The following is a 20744-nucleotide window of genomic DNA, read 5'->3' on the forward strand; positions in this document are numbered from 1 at the left end:
ATGTTTGCCAAATTAAGATCCACACACTGTGGAGGATATACCAAAAAAATGTGAATGGTGTGTGCATAAATTTTTCTAATAGTTATGCACTTAAATTGCATTGGAAACACACATAATCCCATATCAAACCAGTGATTTGGGGGTTATTATTTCTTAGGACTGGACTTCTTTTTTTTTTTTCCAAGTGAGTTTATTCATAAAAAAAGCAACAAGTGAGTCATCATACAGAGATATGGCACAACTAATAAAAGTAGTTTTTAAGGACTGAATGTTAATGCTGAAGTTTAGGAAACACTGGTATTACCTAATGAGGAGGAAGCTCACCCGTACTCATCAGTATGGGTGAGGAGATTTGTTTAACCTCTACCATTTAAAAGTTGTGTGACTTTGGGCAAATGGAATTCTCTGAGCCCCAGTTAAAAAGTAGGTGATAATTCCCCCTTCAAAAGGCTTTTGTGAAGGTTGAGGAAAAGCGAAATGTGTCTCTAAGCGGAAAGCCACGTGTGGAGCAGAAGCTTGCTTAGCAATTGTTACAGGGTAACGGGTGGTGGTACTGCTGATGGTGGGAACGGTGGCAGAGAAAAGGAAGAGGGAGGAGAGAGGAGGAGAGGGAACAGACACAGAGATGGGAATACAAATCTCCATAATTTCCAGGTCTCCAGACACCTAGGATTTCCACCTTTCTCTTTGGATACTAGGAAGCAACCGACTTAAAAATGATTCTACTTTTTAGTAACATTGAGATGGTCAGTGGCATGGTTGTTGACCAATTAGAAGAATGTTTCTCTCATTTCTACCTCCTGGACTTTTGCTTTTTCCCATGTATCTTTTTCATAAAAAGATAAGTCTTCCTTTTTATAATTTTAAATTTTATATTGGTGTATAGTTAATTAACACCCTGATTCAATTCCTGGGTCAGGAAGAGCCCCTGGAGAAGGGATAGGCTACCCACTCCAGTATTCTTGGGCTTCTTCGGTGGCTCAGCTGGTAAAGAATCCACCTGCAATGCGGGAGACCTGGGTTCGATCCTTGGGTTGGGAAGATCCCCTAAAGAAGAGAACGGCTACCCACGCCAGTATTCTGGCCCAGAGAACTGCAAGGACAGAGGAGCCTGGGAGGCTACAGAACATGGGGTAATAAAGAGTCGGACATGACTGAGCGACTTTCACCTTCATGGTTGATTAACACTGCTGTGTTAGCTTCAGGTGTGCAGCAAAGATGAATGGACAAAGAAGACGTGGTGTGTGACACATAATGGAATATTACTTGGCCATAAACAGACTGGAATAGTGCCATCTGCAACAACACAGATGGGCCTAGAGATTATCATGTACTGTGCTGCGCTTAGTCGCTAAGTCATGTCTGGCTCTCTGTGACCCCATGGACTGCAGCCTGCCAGGCTCCTCTGCCCATGGGGATTCTCCAGGCAAGAATACTAGAGTGGATTGCCATCTCCTACTCCAGGGGATCTTTCTGACCCACGGACTGAACCCATGTCTCTTGGGTCTCCTGCATTTGGTGGGCAGATTCTTTAACACTGTACCACCTGGGAAGTTTATCATACTAAGTGAAGTAAGCCAGAGAAAGACAAATATCATATGATATCACTTATATGCAGAATTGAAAAAAAATGATACAAATCAAACTTATTTACAAAACAGGTAAGTGTTCCTTTACACAAAACTCTTTTTAAAATTACTCAAGATATGCCTTGAATTTTTACATACCAAAAGAAGTTAGCTGCTAAAGATTGTGTTCATATTACTGTAAAAGATATACATATGCATTTTGAAGGGGTGATGGTCTAATATGAATTACATTAAAGGCAAGGGTAGGATGATTTAGGAGAATAACACTGAAACATGTACATTACCATACGTAAAATAGAAGACCAGCGCAAGTTCTGTGCGTGAAGCAAGGCACCCAAAGCTGGTGCTTTGGGACAACCCAGAGGGATAGGGTGGCAGGGAGGTAGGAGGGGTGTTCAGGATGGGGGACACATGTATACCTGTGGCTGATTCATGCTGATGTATGGTAAAAACCATCACAATATTGTAAAGTAATTATCCTCCAATTAAGTTAATTCATTAAAAAATAAAATATGGAACACAACGAAATGAACAAAAACAATAACGCGCATTAGGTGGAAGCCATTGTATCTAGATTTACTGCTTGTGATAAAATCGTTGTCTACAGAGGAGGAATTTGGTATTTAAACCAGGCATGGTCTGCGGGGAATAAGTCTGGATAATTCATTGACAGTAAAATTGCCACTTAATTATCACGCCAAACAAATGACATTTCAGAGGTAACCCAGACTCTAACCCTTGGCCTGAGCAAACCAAATGTTTATACTCTGTTAGGTACACAGACACAGGATAGAATCTTAATGTAAGTTTGAAATCACAAGCAAACATACCTTCACAAAACCAAGGCTGCATAACTTGGCTTTGGCTCCAAACTGCCACTTGCACTGTGTGTCGGCATCGTAAATCTGTCCTGGTAGTTTGTCCGGGTATTTATACTGTCCTGTTTGCTTGGGCTCATCCACCAGACACCCAGCCTGAGGTGTGCTGCAAAAATACATCCTTATTAGTTGCCATGTTTATCTGTGATCTAGCCACACAGAACACTATACTTCTGAATGCATTCATGCAAAGAAAAATGTAACATGGCAAAGAAATAGGCACGTGCTTAAAACTAAGAGTGAGTCCTGTCCTGTCTAAGAAAATGAAATTTACAGGACCACAAAGTGTTTACATGGGGCTGGAAGTTATAGTTATCTCATTGGTTAAGCTTGACCTGTGAGGAGATGGGAAAAGTCAACTTTCCCTAACAGTCTCATTCAACAATATTCAACAAATTTTTACTGAGTGCCTGCTCTGTGGTGAGTACTAAAGTCACAAAATAAACTAGAGACAATTACCTGTCTCTACAAAGTTTAGTCATGCTGTGGTTTTTTTTTAAAAAACGTAATGGGGTGTGGTCAAAGATACGTTTTTACCTCCAGTAATCTTTATGAGCAACAAATGAATAAGGTTTTTGAGAGAAATCAGGGGAAAGGATACATTGGGAACAAAGAAGAACAATCTCCCTGAGGTATACTGAACTGGGATGTGTTGGAAAAAAACACAGTCCAAATGGGATGGATTTTCAGGCACCTTATCTCCACTTACTTAAATAATTAAACTAGGGTATCAGTGAGAGATAAAACAGCATGGTGGTTACACATGACTTTGGAGTCAGACAGATGGGGGGTCGTAGTCAACCAAGCCAATGTGACCAACTCTTACGTATCTGATTCCTAACATAACCTGACTTCCGTAAGAGGTGTTCACAGATCAAGCAAGACAAAGTAACACGCTCAACACATCACAGGAAGCATTCAAAGTTAGCTTTTGTTGTTCTTATTGTCATCATCAGCCAAAAGAATTTAACTATATCGTATTCATGACATTCAATTTATAGCAAGAAATTAAATTTATACTAAGTTGACCTTGATTTATCATCTTTATTTCATTCTCACATGAGATAGGAAAGGTAACTTTAGGCCCCAGACCATAAATTGAAAACCAATAAGAAAATCTCCTGTGTGACAAAGTCTCATAGCAAAAACTTTGTCAATATTTCACTGTTCTTTGGGGCATCATTTGGTTTGACATCCTTCCACTGAATCATCCTTGCCTGTGTGTATGACTAATTCTGTGAACACCTGAAAATAATATGCAGTGGTACAGGTTAAAGAAAAAGTATTAAGAATAGTAATTCCCAAAGAAACTTGGTTAGTTTCCCTAATACCTGGTCAAGAGGGGATGCCTTTAGAACCCGAGTGTTCTTGTGTGTCAACACAGATTAACAAGGTATATCTACATACACATAAACTGAAATACATACATATCTGTCTAATGCCTCTAGTGTTGCATAATGTCCGAACAGTTTAATAAAATCAAAGGACACTTCAAAGAGTTTCAAGTTGGTGTTCAGCATTTAATATGAATCAAAGAGTGTTACCTGCCTAACTCCCATTTTCCTAATGAAATAAATCTAAGAGTTCTGAGTTACTGAAGGAATTTTACATAGCTATCATGCCCTTTGGATGTCTTTTGGACACCGAGTTAGCTCCTGGCCATTTCAAACAAAACAGCCAATCACCACAATGCTCCATTCATTGTAAAACAAACACTCTATTTTAGTCCTTTTAATACCCTTATGACTGAGTTGATTGACCAGATTAAAACAATCAGTCACAATAAAAAGATAATATTCCCAGGAACCTCTGGATGTCTTAGAGGAGACAGTTCTAAGCAGAGATTTTGGAGTCATGACAGATCTGAGTGTGTCTTTTGTCCTCAGCTTACCAGCTGTAAACCTTCAGTAACACTATAACCGCCCTAAGACTCAGTTTCCTCAGCTCTAAAACGAGGGAATAACAGGATTGCTGTGAGGGCTGCTGAGGCGTTCTGTGGAGAATAGGTAACAGCATGAGGCCTTCAGCGTTCTCTCAGCAACAGTCACATACCATCATCACCATCAACCCACCAAGCGCCTGTTTTCACGGCGACTGAGGACCATTCACTGTCACTCCTCTGAACCTGGGAATGCCCTTGGCCCTGGCCTGTCTTCTCACCTAAGGAATTTCTTGAGGTACTGCCGGCTGCATGAAGACCAGGAAAACACACCGTTGTTTCCCGTCAGCGTGGGTGACATGATATTGCCTTCCGTTTTCCTGCACGGGTTGCCTTCTCCATCATGAACCATGCCGAAACTAAAACAGAAAGAAGACAAAAAGGCTTCAGTGAACCCATTTTCCAAACTATAGGCAGAGGACGAAAAAGATGTACTGAGAATCAGGGAACGCAAATAAGGGATAGAGTTACTGAAATTGTAAGAAAAGAGAGTTGGACCATAAAGCAGACTGAACGCTGAAGAAGTGATGCTTTTGAACTGTGGTGTTGGAGAAGACTCTTGAGAGTCCCTTGGTCTGCAAGGAGATCCAACCAGTCCATCCTAAAGGAGATCAGTCCTGGGTGTTCATTGGAAGGACTGATGTTGAAGCTGAAACTCCAATGCTTTGACCACCTGATGCAAAGAATTGACTCACTGGAAAAGACCCTGATGCTAGGAACGATTGAAGGTGGGAGGAGAAGGGGACGACAGAGGATGAGATGGTTGGATGGCATCACCGACTCAATGGACATGAGTTTGGGCAAACTCCAGGAGATAGTGAAGGACAGGGAAGCCTGATGTGCTGCAGTCCATGGGGTCGCAAAGAGTTGGATGTGACTGAACAACGATGACGACGATTCTGTTGTGACTCACGTCTACAAACCAGCCATTTTCCCGTCATTCCTCCCAGTTTATCAGGTTAGTAAGAGCAGGATGGCTGTATACTGTGAGCTGATCAGTCAGGGCCCCAGGGATTTAAAAATATTTTTAAATTAATTTTTATTGGTTGCTTCACAACAGTGTGTTAGTATTTACTATAACGCAAAGTGAAGCGGCTATATGTATACACATATCCCCGCTTTTTTAGATCTCCTTCCCATTTAGGTCACGCTAGAGTGCGGAGCAGGGGTCCCTGTGCTACAGTAGGTTCCCCAGTTACCTATTTTATACACAGCGTGTGTATACATCAATTCCAGTCTCCCAGTTTATCCCACTGCCTCTTCCCCCTCAGTGTCCATACATGTGTCCTCTACACCATCTCTGTCTCTATTTCTGCTTTGTAAAAAGATAAGATCTATGCTACTTTTCTAGATTCAACATACACGTGTTAATACACGGTAGTAGAGGTGATGGATCCACACACAGGTATTTATTAACCTCAACATACACTCGGGGAAAGCATTTTCCCAAGCTCCACTTTGCCCAATTCAGTTCTTCTTTGTACTTAACCAAGAAGCTAATGGGTTTGTTCGGGCGACAGTCTTTCTAAATATATTTGTGAAAGTCAAAAGCAGAGGGAAATTTATGTATAAAGCACCAAAGGAAACAGTAAGAGTCACAGAAGTGGGGACAAAGTGGGGAGAGATCAAAGCCATTCCTCTAAGAGGAAAGGTCATTAAACCAGCACCTTAGTGTAGTTTTCCGGACATAAGAAAACCAAGTTTGAATTGCGTTTTGAACTTAAATTTTTTTTAATTTTCTAACTTTGATTTGACAGCCTATCAGAAGACAAAACGCATTTTCTTTGGTACATGTCAAAAGTTTTATCAAAATCTTATGACTTATCTCCTTCATAATTTAACTATTAGGGCATGTTACTTACAGTCTGAACAACAACAAAGTCCATTTACACACACAATGGAATACTAAGCAGCTATCAAACGTTGTTCAACAAGAGCCTTGACAATGACTGGCCTTTGTTTGGGCCCTTCTTACAGTCAAGTGTGATTTTCCCTGGTGGCTCAGCTGGTAAAGAATCCGCCTGCAATGCAGGAGACCCCAGTTCGATTCCTGGGTTGGGAAGATCCCCTGGAGAAGAGATAGGCTACCCACTCCAGTATTCTGGCCTGGAGGACTGCATGGACAGAGGAGCCTGGCAGGCCACAGTCCATGGGGTCTCAGAGTCGGACACGACTGAGCAACTTTCACAAATGAAAAAAGCAGTCAAGTACCATTGTAAACCTTATATAAGATATATCATATTTATTCCACCCAGATCGACAATAATCATTAGAGGAAAGCCAGTGAACCACCCAACTGGTTTTCATATAAAGCGGTACATCGAGGGGTCACTTACTTGTGCCCTGACTCGTGAGCGATGGTGAAGGCCAGGCCAAGCCCTGTGTCCTCATTGATGGTACAGCTTCGGTACTTGCTGCACATCCCACTGATGGGGGCGAACCCTGTGGAGAGAGCAATTTCAAACCCAAAGGAAACACTCCTGATCATTTCTGATGTCCAAATGCTGTGCACCTTTTGTTTATTTATTTATTATTATTATTTTTTTTTTGCAGAAAAAAGCTTAAGGTATATGGCTCTCTGTCCTCTCTAAATAGATGAGTAGAACTTAATACTTTGTTTCTTTTTAAAGATACTTTCGGCTGAGTCCTTCAAAGTTCAAATAACTTTGTAAAAGAAGCATGCTACTTAGGGGCACAGTTGAATGCCACAGAGACTAGGCAGGTTCTTTTCAGCTATACAGCTCTGCACTCAAGATGCTTAGGGAATAACCTACAACGTGCGTAGTTAAACCACCATTGATCTCATGCTTGCAGGATCATCACAAAGTTTAATAAAGAAAAACACAACAGGAATAAAGTAAAGGGGCCCCCATTCCACAAAACAGTTCAGTTAAATAGAACAATATTCAGAGAGGGTACAACGAGGATACTCCACAATTTAAAGATTGTGTCCTTATAAAGAATCCCAAGAGCCACTCACCCAGTAGAGCTGCCAGCCTGTTTTCAGCTGACACGGGTGTGCACGAAGCACGCGTTCATATCATACCTAGGGTGTCACATGGTTCATTCTTCCAGGAACAGATATCAAATCCCGTGAGTAGGATAGCATGGTCGTGCCTCTTGCCGTTCTTTCCAACGAGGGCAGACTGCCACTGGCAGAAGCTATTCAGAGACTGGTCTGCATGATGGTTGATCAGTAATCCCCGCTGTGGGAAACCCACACAAATCAAAGTGTGAATGTGTGACAGAATGAGAATGCTGCATCACTCCATTTGTACAAGCAAACACGGAAGCATCATGTTCCTGGGGGAAGGGTCAACAGAGGAAAACACTTGCGCTAAGGTTGGACATAACTGGTGCTTAAAACCGCTGCAGGTAAATGTTCACAATATTGGAAGTAACTACGGCGTTTCGGCGGTGTGCTTTGGTGGCGGCTACATTTCTATAACAAATAAACTGGCATCAGTTAGAAACACCTTTGCTCGTCTCACACTGGTAACATCCTTATAGAACTGTTATTACTTTTACAACGTAATTATTCCTTAGTGGGGATAAAGTTCAGTGGATCCTTCGGTCGGGCATGAGGACAGAACTGACGATGGCTTGCTTACTCCTATGTCAAGATTTCCAGAAAAGGGCTCAGCACGCCATAGGTTACAACCCATCAATCAATAAACTGAAAGCTCACTGAATGGATGAAGAAACAAATAATTACAATATCCTAAAGGGTAAGCAAGGACCTACTCTTAAAATAATTTTTTAATCAAATTTTTCCTGAAAACTATTAACTTGGGTCAAGCTGAGAGTTTTTAGACAAAACCCTTAATTATCAGTGAATTAGGATGCTGCTGACTTTGAGTCCTTGGAAACAGTATAAGTGGTAAATTAGAAGTATCTCCCAAACAACATACACCTTTTCTTCTTTTCTAAAACTCTTAAGAATAATTTGATACATTGTTAACTCTAAGAATAATTTGATATAGGAGCACTAGAGACCTGGCGATTATATTCATTTTTGCCTCATCTCTGACTCTCTGCTTTGTTCATTCATGACTGGGGTTACAGATGAAGACGAAAAGCCTTAGGGGATTTAAAAAATAGTCAGATTGGTAATTCCCACCTCAGAAAATACAGTTGCAACATCAAAACACTACAAAGCAGGAGGTGTACAATTTAACACTTGATGATATGTTCTGCTTGCATCTCCCTGTAACTAAGTCAAGGGCAGTTAAATATCCCTTGCTTATTTTCTGTAGTACCAAAGGTGGTGTTGGGAGACAGTAAGCTTTTTACCAGAATTTTCAGATGACTTATTTTCAGTGTATTTTCAAAATATCCTTTTGTAATTACCCAGAATCTCCAACTTGCCAAACCCAGCTGACATTTAAATCTCCTACCAAATGTACTTTCCGTGTGAAGCCTGCATAATATTTTATAGTATCTATATTCTACTTTTTGTATTAATTTTACTTTTTTGTAGTCATATTACATATGTGCTTTTAATCATATTTTATATCATTGTATATCTATACATATATTGTATGTTTACATAGAAATAATAATTTTGTGAGGTTTTAGTATTTAAATACACAACCCTATTGGACTGTACATTCCTTGAGGGTAATTTTAAAGTTTCAAAGCTGAATTTCTAATGACAATTCCATGGGGTGGCAACACAGTAGGTGCTCGCTAAGTGTATCCTGAAGGGCAGAATGAGTGAAGAAAAAAGAAATGAAGTGTGGCACCTACAGGCTCTTGTTCCAGAAGAATGAGGCTAACCACGACAATGTTTATATCACTTCCAATGGTCCCATCTTTAAAGAGGCTGGAAACCTGTTGAAACAAATTGAAATCAGAGAAAATTAAAAAAAATTTTTTTTAATTTCCAAAACTGTAAGGGAAGATCAATAGGACATATTTATGAGCAAGTATGCACTGATTTGACCAAATATATTTATGTTGGAAGCCAGTTTCCTCCCAACTTCATTTGTTTCAATAAAATCAGGTGGCTGCATCTGCTATTTAACTCACGCACGGGAATGCCATGATTCTGAGCTGTCTTAGGCAGGCAGAGGGCTGGGTCCTGACTGTCTCCGTACCATGTTCATGACTGTGAGGATGTACGTGGTGACGTTGGCCTTGGTGTGTTTCTCCACCATTTTCTTGTCTGCTACCACAAGGGTTTCCACGTTGAGGCCCTTCTGTGACTTGCCAGCTGATCTTCTGGGCCGTCCCGAGCTCCCATATTCATCAAACCTGAGATAGGTGTCCTCTGTGGGAGGCTTGGGGGCATCTACAAGGAACAGGAGAGCATTTGGAAGGGCTGGCAGCAGAGATCAGCCGGGGAGACAGACAGACATCTAAACAAGGGGAGGCGGGAGACCGAGTAACCAGCGCTTCACCCATCTCCTGACAAATGATGCCACTGTACCTGTTCTGGGACTCTGGACCTAATTTGTGGTCAAGAGAGACGCTTTCAGTAGAAGGTGCAATGGATGGACAGACACATGGATTGAGTAACTCAAAAGAGCTCTCCAAAGAGTCAAAGAAAAGAAGCTACAATTCTAGCTGGAAGGGTGGCACAAGAAAAATCAGTACTGTGGGAAGAATCTTTAAAAACAGAAAGCGCTCGTTTTATTTTATGGCTTACACACTGCAGACACAGACACTTTCCTCTGCTTCTGAATTCATTATCATACTTTGTATTGCTGCTGTTCTTCTTCAGTTGCTAAGTCACGTCTGACTCTTGGCAACTCCATAGGTTACAGCAGGCCAGGCTTCCCTGCCCTTCACTATCTCCCAGAATTTGCTCAACGTCATGTCCATTGAGTTGGTGATGCTATCAAACCATCTCATCCTCTGCCGCCCCCTTCTCCTTTTTTTCTGTATACACTTTGTGTATTATTTTCTAACTAAAGCTTACAAATATGTATCCTGTAGAATGCTGCCCACGTTCTTGTTTCATCAACAGAAACTTTAATATAGCACAAAATAAGTGGTCAATAGGACTCTTTGACCTGATATTAATTAAGTTGCTGTGGAAACAGAATAGTCAGAAGTGATATTTAAAATTCTATTAAATGAAAAAAAAATTATATTAAATGCTTTGTAATAGATAAGGTGCAGCATGGGATATTGGCCATAGTGTCTGAGCAGAGACCTCAAAGTACCTGTTAGCTTAGGCACCATCCCTTTAGTTAACGGACAGTGACAGATTCAAGGGTTGCTGGGAAGGAAAAATGCGTTTGGAAAGCTCAGGACTGTGTGTGCTATAGATACATTTAATAATGTAACAACTGGTACAGTCATTATAGTGAAGTCAGCTCTTCACAGAGAAAAATGAAATGACCAAATCATTTAGAGCTCAATTTAAAGTCTCAATTGGCCATCTTGATAAATGACTCTGAGTTTCAGTTTTCTCATCACTGAAATGAGTATAATATCTAATCATAAAGCTGCTTTAAAGATTAGCTTTTATAGTTCATATCAAGCGTGTGTCATTGCCACTATGAATATCATCACTATCCTTAATACCACTGGTATTACAAATTCTCGCCAAATAGATGTTCCTTAAAAAGGATATTTCAGTAATACCAAATCCCCAAAACCAATTAAAGTGCTAGAAACTGTCTTTCATGACCGCTAGTGATCACCCACTTCCTCTGCTCCATGGGAACCACCCAGCTGCCCTGTCCAACTACACAGTCACACGCTGCTCACGGCTCCTTTGAAATGTGGCTGGTGCCACTGAAGGAATGGAATTTTTAATTTTATTTAATTTTTATTAATTTTATTTTACATTTAAAAGACAGTATTTGATTCAGCTATTGAAAAACTTTACATATGGAACAATTTGACTGTGTAAGTCTACTTTTCACCTTTAAGTTTTATAAAATCTAGATACAGATTAAGCATTTCTGGTGAGAATTTATTGTCTGATTTGGAATTGTTCCCTAAGTATAAAATAAATGGATTTCTAAAACTTAATACGAAAAAAGAATATAAAATACATCATTTAAATTGGTACTTCACTGGTTATATTGATGACATACTAAGATGATATTTTCTATATATCGGGTTAAATAAAATATATCATTCATGTTAATTTACCTATTTAAGCATTTTTTAATGTGGCTATTAGAAAATTTAAAATTACACATGGGGCTGATGTTCTATTTCTGTCAGACACCGCTGGCATAGAAAATGCAGATGGTTGTGTCCAGGTCACAAGCCAAGTCCAAGGCTTCCTGTGTTCCCTCGCCACCTCCGATCAGGTGCCAATATTCTCGTTAACCGGGAAGTCTGTTCAGTTAGTTGCTCAGTCACGTTCAACTCTTTGCAACTCCATGAACTGCAGCCTGCCAGGCTCCTCTGTCCATGGGATTCTCCAGGCAAGAACACTGGAGTGGGTTGCCATTCCCTTCTCCAGGGGATCTTCCTGACCCAGGGATTGAACCCGTGCGTCTTGCATTGCAGGCAGATTCTTCACCGTCTGAGCCACCAGGGAAGATTAGAATCTTCAAAAGGAATACCTAACCACACCTGGGAATTCACCTCTCTCATCATTTGGAAGACTAGGTCCTTTTCTCATACAGAAAAGATACAGAAACTAAAATAATATTGGGACATACGATTAAAAAGATACTAAAAGAGGAAAAAAAACTTTCCAGTTTAACTGAAAAAAAAAAAACAAAAAAACGGATCACCTAGCTTTCGTCTGACAGGGGTGATTTCTGGCTCATCTCCAAGATTAGCTTCGGTGGGGGCTAAGCGTAGTCAGTTTTAACCTGCAAAGTCAGCACACCCAGTGATGCTGGGGAAAACCCGTCGAGGGCCCAGAGAGGAAGAGAACAAGAAAAGGTTTCCTTACATACATTTCTTGCGTCGTCCACAAAAATGCTGCTTTTGCAACCTTCCATGATGCTGTCCTCTCTCTGGCCTCCAAGAGGTGTGGGGGGGCGTGACTTGGGGGGTGACCCGCAGGGTTCTGGCCGGAGCTCAGGTAGCCATGGCGACGCCGGACCCTCTCCTCCGCCGTCCTTTTGTATAGCACGTGAGGCTGGTGGCCTGCGGGGGCGCTGTAGTTGTGTTCCTGGGCCAGGAGCTGAGGTAATGGCGAGATGAGGAATTCATTTTCTCGTGTCCTTATGAGGCCTGACTAAAAAGCCAAACGGAAAGGAAACATTAGGGATTCCTCGCATCCCTGTTTCGCGTGCGTAGATTTCCAGCCTGTGTTTCAGCAACGTCCGGAGTGCCCGCGCCACCCTGAGTACTGGGCGCCCGCCGTTCATTTTCTCCGCGCCAGGAGCGGCTGCAACTGTTATTACCCCCATTTCACAGATGAGAAAACTGAGGCTGGTAGGAAAAGGAAAGCTAGGATTGGTACCTAGAATTCTCTGCCTAGTGGGCAGTGCTGTTCACTTCTATTCTAGGCTGCCAGCCTCGATGTTTGGGACTGAAGGGCTGAGTCATGTGACACTCTGGGATTCTCCACACCTAGGACAGGGCAGAAACCACTGTCGACACTGGACACTGGTGTATTTAAAAACAGCCCCGACCTCCAAGACAGTACAAACAAAGATAGTCCATCTTGACTTCATAAGTGCTCAATAAAAGGACTAGCAAGGATGGGAGAGAGAGGAGTGAGTGATTCTTGGTTATCTCCAAGTGAGGGTCTGGGGAATCTGAAGGGTTTCACCATCATGAAGAGACAGATGAGCTAAATCAGGAAGAAAGAGGAGACAGGGACAAGCCCATCCAATCACAACGTCACTTTCAAGTTCACGGCACAATATGTCTTTGTAGCTGAAATTTCAGAAGCAATACACCCCTGCCTTCCCCCTACACGCACTGTGCTCTCTCTTCTCTGCATTTGTTCAGAATCTCCCTGATCCCCAGGCACTACTGCGAAAAGTGTGGTCTATGGACCAGCAGCTGCAGCCTCACCAGCATGCTGGTTAGAAATGTGGACTCTCGGGTCTCTCCCCAGACCTGCTGACTCAGAATTTATGTAGATCCCTGGGTGATTTGTCTGCCCATTAATACTTGAGAAGCACCGACACAGGCCAGCAGGGATTCCCAGTTGGCACTAGTGGTAAAGAACCCCCCTGCCAATGCAGGAGACACAAGCAACGTGGGTTCCATCCCTGGGTCGGGAAGATCCCCTAGAGGAGGGCATGGGAACCCACTCTAGTATTCTTGCCTGGAGAATCCCATTGACAGAGGAGACTGGCAGAATACAGTCCATGGGGTTGCAAAGAGTCAGACATGACCGAGGCGACTTAGCATGTATGCACACGTGCATAACACAGGCCAGGAGCTCTTAAACTCTGTTGAACATAGGAATGCCTGCAGATCTTAAAAATGTACACACACACACACACACACACACACACACACACACACAGGGTCACTCACTCCCAGGCAGAATTCCATACTATCAAAGAGTGAATCTCTTGTGATTTCATGCATCAGGATTTTTTAAACTGCCTCAAAGCTTATCCCAACGTACAAATGAGTTTATGACCTCGGTCTTACCTTCCTCAGGTGCAAAACGGAGAGAAATTTTCCTGCCCAGACAACGTAATAAGGGGAGATAAAGTAACCACTGCAGAAACCCTTTATACACTTTCAGTCCCAGTTTAGATGACTGACGATGATGAGTGACTGAATCAACCCACATTCACTGAGCGCCAGTGAGGTGCTACGCATTTAAGTGTGAACACACACCTGTGCAGGAAATACACACACAGAGCATGCAGCCTACTGGGAAGCCAGACATGTAAATATTCAAGTATGTAAGGGGGTGCTGGGGTGAGGGCAGGTTACCAAGGGAACAGAGAGAGGTGGGGCATCACCGGGGATGTCCCCAGGCCTCACTGTAACCCTCTGTTAGGATTCAGTCTCTCACTCCTAAAAGGAGCCCCAGAATGTATGTGTGATCCTGATCTTCCTTTCAGTTCAGAAGTCTGCTGCCTTCTTGAAGACTGTCTTGTGGGGACTTCCCCAGTGGTCCAGTGGCTAAGACTCTGTGCTTCCACCGCATGGGGCACAGGCTCGATCCCGGTCAGAGATTAAGATCCCACCTGCCATGCAGTGCTGCCAAAAAAAAAAAAAATCCCCAAACAAAACAAAAACCCAGCAACAAACAAAGAGCAAAGACCACCTTATGGTCTGGAGCACCAGCATGACGCTTTCCTTTGTTCAGCAGATATACACTGAGTATCTAACTCATAGCCCAGTCAGGCCCTGGCACAAAGAAAAGAGGCAGAAAGTAAAGAAACAGTGCACATTCATGCTCTCGTGGACATGATGGGACAATTAATCGGCAAGAAAAACTTGAGGAAGTAGAATGTCACGGCCCCAGAAATCCTGCCCACCCACTGTACCTTCACTCAGGCTGGATCTCAGCACAGTTCGCCCTCTCTGCCCGGCTCAGTGCCAAGCGGCAGACATGCTCACCCCTTGTCTGGGCACTCTCTATCACATCTTTCAAATCCCCCTCATCTTCTCCACTACGGTCCCCCGACATTGGCCGGCATCCTTGGCCAAAAGCATCAGCTCACCTCACACGTGCTAACATCCATCTCAAACCTGATTCCCTTTCCCGCCCCACAGACCCCTCCATCATCTGCCCCCTCTGGAGCCTGGCAGCTGGTCTGCCCTCTTCTCCTTCCTACCATTCTGAACAGGACATTTCCATGACTTCTTGAATCAACAAATTCGTTCACCTGATGGGGTGACAGCAGATTTGCCACCCCCAAATGCACCTCCTGGGCATAAGGATTAGCCTGAGCTGGTTAAAGAGCAGACACCAGAGGAGCTCTGGACAGCCAGCAGGTCGGAGCCTTTTCTGAGAGCACTTCCCTTCAAAGCAAAATCTCCATGTGTCGGGGCCAGGGGTGGGGGCTCCCTCTTCTACCAGGAAGGAGAGGTTGACTGCGACTCCAGAAACTTTTACCTACTGAGAAGGTTCTGCTTTAAATGTGTGTAACAACCATACCCTTACTTACTGGGCTTTGCCTGACAGGCTCATGTAACTGCCACCTACCCTGTTCTTTCTTTGGTCTTTCGGTATTTAAGGGGGTGGTTTGGGTCTTCTGGGGGAATTATTCAGCTTTCCTGGGTCTCTCTCATGTACACAGGAGGTATGTGAAGTGAAGTGAAGTCGCTCAGTCGTGTCTGACGCTTTACGGCCCCATGGACTGTAGCCCACCAGACTCCTCTGTCCATGGAATTCTCCAGGCAAATACTAGAGTGGGTTGCCATTCCCTTCTCCAGGGGATCTTCCCAACCCAGGAATCTAACCTGGGTCTCTTGCATTGCAGGCAGATTCTTTACTGTCTGAGCCAACAGGGAAGCCTATATACATGTTATTAAACATCTATCTGCTTTTCTCCTGTTAATCTGTCCTTTATTACAGTGAGGGCGGGGTGGGGGGGTTGTTGGTCACAGCCAAGAACCTAGAGGGGTAAAGGGAAAATTCTTTTTGTAGTCTACACACTCTTAATCAATTTTGCACATCCTTTTCCTTTGTCCGGCCACCTTCTTCCCCCAGAGACTCACTGGTGTGGCCTTCTGGTGCTTTTTGCTTTTGTCTCAGATTAAACAACATCTTCCCAGAGAGACAGGAGTCAGCACCCTATTGAAAACTACCCTTCCCCACTTCCAGCTACTGTTTATGCGCTGTGCATCCATCTTCAATGAAGGAAACAAAGAAGATGCAACCTTCCTGTCACCTCTGACAGAGTTTTAACATCCACATTGTATATGGGCATCCCTGGTGTACGCCACACATCATTAGTCAATAAATAAATGGCTATCAGTCCACAGACATGTGTGGAATAAGTGAACAAGTGAACTGAAAAATCTCAGAATGGAGTGGATGCTGAAGCTGGGCATGCCAACATCCTCCTCCCTTTCCAGTCAGGGAAACCAGAGCTAGGAAGTGACATGTTCAAATTCATTAACACCATGACCTCTTTCTCTATTACAGATGTTGTAAGCAGACTGATTACAGGTTTCCCAGAGAAAGAGAGCCAGGCATGACTTTCTTGACAAAAGAGAAGCCATTGTGGCCAAAGGCATTTTGTGATCTAAGCCCAGTCACCATGCTTGCCCTTGAACCGGTCTTGGTAGTCAATGATCTTACAGGAATGAAGAAATGCAGGCGGTCAAACAATAGTACAGTGACAAGCAGGGTCTTAGCTCCTCCTCAAGGGATATGTATAATTTTTATACATATAAGGTCTACGGGATCGAAGGCCCCCACCTAGGTGCAGGACGGAATGATGACGTTGACCCTCTTGACTTCAGTCAACTAAAGCGTGGACCTTGGCCTCAGTTCTATACTGAGTTCTTCTCTGCCCAAGCTCCCTCATGAATATGCATGTACCATTAGCTTCAAATTCTCCAGGTTTGCTGTTCAGGGAAAGATCCCTAGTGTGTTCCTTACTTGCTGCAAGTAATGATAAATCCTTCCTTCTCCCCATCTTCTCCCAGCGTGGCTGGGACTATTGGCTCGATATCCACCAAGAGGCAAACCCAGTTTTGGGGGAACAGTGTGAAGCCAGGAGTCCACCCCCCACCCCCACCATAACTCCTATGTAAACCTCAAGGCCACCTACAGGGCTCTCAGCTGGGAGCCCAGGTAGAATTCAGGCCCCCCTTCTCAAGCAGGGCCCTAACCTCTCCAAGCTTTGTGAAGACAAAAGACCCCATTTACAGTCCCCAGAGGACAGAGTGAACAGTTAAAGGGGGAAAAAAAATAGTGAACTATCCATGAAGGCCCTCCAGCCTTACTAACTTCCTGACTTGGTTCAACTTATATCAAAGGCATAAGCCACTCAACTGCCTTAACTGGAGGAACCGGTTTGGAAGCTTTCTCTTTACTCCTTATTTCTTGAGAACTGTAGGCATCTCAAATGCAGAGTGACTTCTACACTAAGAAAGCAATTTTTAAAAAAATGGCCTCTTGTATTGGGACAAACAGACAAGGCCCAAACAGCCCTCCATATTTAATTCAGTTTTGGGCGACAAGGACCAGACTCCAGAACAATTCTTTGTAACAAAACAAGGATTTTACAGAGCCGCATGTTAAGGGAGAAAAATATTCCTTTTGGGGAGTTTAGTCTGATGGAAAATAATGGAGTCTAACCAAGAATACTTTTTATGGTTTAAAACATAAACCCAGTACCTCTAAGAGGAGCCACCTATTTAACTATAGAATGTGTGAAGCATTTTGAGTGACTAAACATGTGTAATGTTTTTGACAAAATGTGGTCTGGAAGACAAGACCTCTGGTCCCAACAGAATTCCAATTAAATGGGCAAAGCAGGGGTGAAACAAGGGAAGATCATGAGCAAACATCCCGTTGTGTTGAGTGTGGAGGAAAAAACGCAGGATTCTATGAATGAAAGTGAAAGTTGCTCAGTTGTGTCCAACTCTTTGCAACTCCACGGACTATACAGTTCATGGAATTCTCCAGGTCAGAATACTGGAGTGGGTTGCCTTTCCCTTCTCCAGGGGATCTTCTCAACCCAGGGATTGAACTCGGGTCCCCTGCATTGCAGGTGGATTCTTTACCATCTGAGTGACAAGGGAAGCCCATGATTCTATGAGAGAGATGAGATCAAAGAGTGAGGGGAATGAAGAGACTGATTTTGGAAGTTTAAAAAAATTTTTCTAATTGAAATACAGTTGATTTACAATGTTTTGGGTGCATAGCAAAGTGGTAATATACATATGCATACCCACACACACACACACACACACACACATATGCATACACACATATATATGCACACACACATATATGCACACACACATATATGCATACACATATAATATGCACATATGTATGTGTGTGTGTTCAGTTGCTCAGTCACGTCCAACACTTTGTGACCCTATGGACTGTAGCCTGCCAGACTCCTCTGTCTACGGAATTTCCCAGGCAAGAATACTGCAGTGGTGTTCAGTCCTTGGAGGAGGCATGGCAACCCACTCCAGTACTTTTGCACTGAGAATCCCGTGACAGAGGAGCCTGGCAGACTACAGTCCATAGGGTCGCAAAGACTCAGACAGGACTGAAGCGAAATCATGCACCCACAGTAAATGTAGACATAAAAAATAGTCATGGCTTTTAAAAAGAAAATTAGAGACTTGCGAGTACATGGGGAATAGAAAACCAGACTCCAGGTGAAAACCCGTGGAACTATTTCTGGTCCCATGGCCAGAGATGAATCAAAGTCTGATGACACTATGCTGAGAGCATATGGACCCTATATAACTTCCTCAGTTCTCTATAAAGTGCGTCATTCTAAGAAACTGAAATAGAATTTTCTGCCATCTGCATCTACACACGCAGAGCTGGTTAAACAGACAACTGGGACAGGCCCTCACATGTGGACACACATTTTGAAAAAAGAATGTGTTCAGGATTCCACATTACTGTCAAAGGGGTGGGGCGGGGGGAAATCTCCTGTGCTTTGGGACAAAAAAACCCCCAAAATAGTTATGTCAACAAAAATCTAGCATTTCTCATCCATTCATTGATATTAATATGAACATCAGCAGGACTCCAATACAAATAAAATATAATACAAATGTGGAAGGGGATTTATGCTTTCCAGATTCACATACACAGTAATCTTTCTTCAAAAAACTGTAGAGCCCAGTCCATCAACATTTAATCAGATACCATCAATATCCTCACATTGCTCACAGCATGGTGAGGGGGGGTATGAAGCTAACAAGAGCCACAACACATAGTATGTTCAACCCGGTGATGGTTAAGTGGTCTTTTCAGCTTTTATCTCCTGAGGAAGTTTACATACCTCTCAAGAACAAACCTAATTTCCCAAGTCCCAGATTTGTAAAATGAGAGTAACAGCATCTCCCTTATCAGGTTTTTAGAGAATTAAGTGAGTTAACACTTTTAAAGTGCTAAAAGCAGTGCCTGGCACAGAAAACACTCAAAGTGTGTTTACTGTTACAATGATTATATTTAATCAGATGAGTGAAGAGAGCCTTTTTCTAAGTGTGTATTATAACTGGCCCCTTCAACTGGACCTGCAATTCTGGGAAGTGGTATCAGTGTTCTGTTATTGATAAAAACAATGGAAGGACTAAATGTACACATGCTCAAAAACCTGCTCAGTTTGAGCAAGTAGCCACGATCTGTGTTTCAACATTTAGAAATTAACTCAAGTGGTTTAATCATGATCAGTAGACACTCTCCCCATCACCCCATCTTCCTTTCCAGTCCCATCTGGAGGACCATTTCACTGTTTCCTGCGTACCAGACACTCTGCAAACCATTCTACCTGCAAAATCTCACTGGACTCTCACAACAGTGCTGTCTGATGGGTGCTTTGCCTGTCAGGATTCCGGGGCTGCCTGAGCACGCAACCTCTCCTCAGTCTTAAACACTCATCCTATCTGTTGTTGTTTAGCTGCTTCAGTCGCTTCCGACTCTTTGCAACTCTATGGACTGCAGCTCGCCAGGCTCCTCTGTCCATGGGGTTTTCCAGGCAAGAATACTGGAGTGGGTTGCCGTGTGCTCCTCAAGAGGATTTTCATGACCCAGGGATTGAAGCCATGTCTCCTGCATTGGCAGGAGGTTTTATTTACGACAGAGCCACCAAGGAAGCCCATACATCCTATTAGGAGTCAGGAAAAGTTCCAGAAACACTGAATTGAAATTTACTAAGAGAGTACAAGTTAAATGTTCACACACACACAGGTAAACAGGTAAAGTGACAGACATAGAAACTTAATGGGGGGAACAACTACGGCACAGCTATGGATGTCAGGATATATGTTGCTCCTTCACATCTTTGGGAGAGGAATACATAGATTAATAAGGAAAAGAAACCATGTCTTCCCAGCCCTTCAGACAGCTAATTGTGCTCAGTCGTGTCTCTTTGTGACCCTTTGGACTGTAGGCTGCCAGGCTCCTCCATCGATGGGACTTTTCAGGCAAGAACACTGGACTGGGTTGCCACTTCCTCCTCCAGGGGATCTTCCTGACCCAGGAATCAAGCCCTGCACTGCAGGCAGATTCTTTACCTCTGAGCCATCGGGCAAGCCTATATACCTTGACAACCAACAGGAAGGATAGATGACAAAGCCACACGGCCCTCACAAGCAGTGCAGTCATGAAGATCAAGGCAGGAGCCTTCTGACACCCTCGCGTCACGGGAGCCTCTGTTCCGGCCCGCCCTCAAGAATCAGATCACTTCAAAGGAAGCTTCAGGAAGGATGCCATTTGGCAAGCACGTGACTGCTCTAATGGCTGTTGGGGAATTGTGAGGGTCTGAGTGGAGAGAGCTGGCACGT

At 43.2% G+C, this 20744-nt stretch overlaps 1 protein-coding gene across 1 annotated transcript in view; it reads right to left on the reverse strand.

Moving 5' to 3' along the window:
- ADAMTS18 (ADAM metallopeptidase with thrombospondin type 1 motif 18) overlaps window positions 1-20744 on the reverse strand; it is a 145005-nt gene that overhangs the window by 63944 nt on the left and 60317 nt on the right. Inside the window, 8 exon segments of the mRNA XM_043898096.1 lie at window positions 2420-2573; window positions 4628-4765; window positions 6743-6848; window positions 7453-7612; window positions 9156-9239; window positions 9506-9699; window positions 12281-12362; window positions 12364-12564. Coding sequence (XP_043754031.1) covers window positions 2420-2573; window positions 4628-4765; window positions 6743-6848; window positions 7453-7612; window positions 9156-9239; window positions 9506-9699; window positions 12281-12362; window positions 12364-12564 — 1119 coding nt within the window.

This window comes from Cervus elaphus, chromosome 4, assembly GCF_910594005.1.
Source record: "Cervus elaphus chromosome 4, mCerEla1.1, whole genome shotgun sequence".
In the NCBI taxonomy this organism is placed as follows: domain Eukaryota; kingdom Metazoa; phylum Chordata; class Mammalia; order Artiodactyla; family Cervidae; genus Cervus; species Cervus elaphus.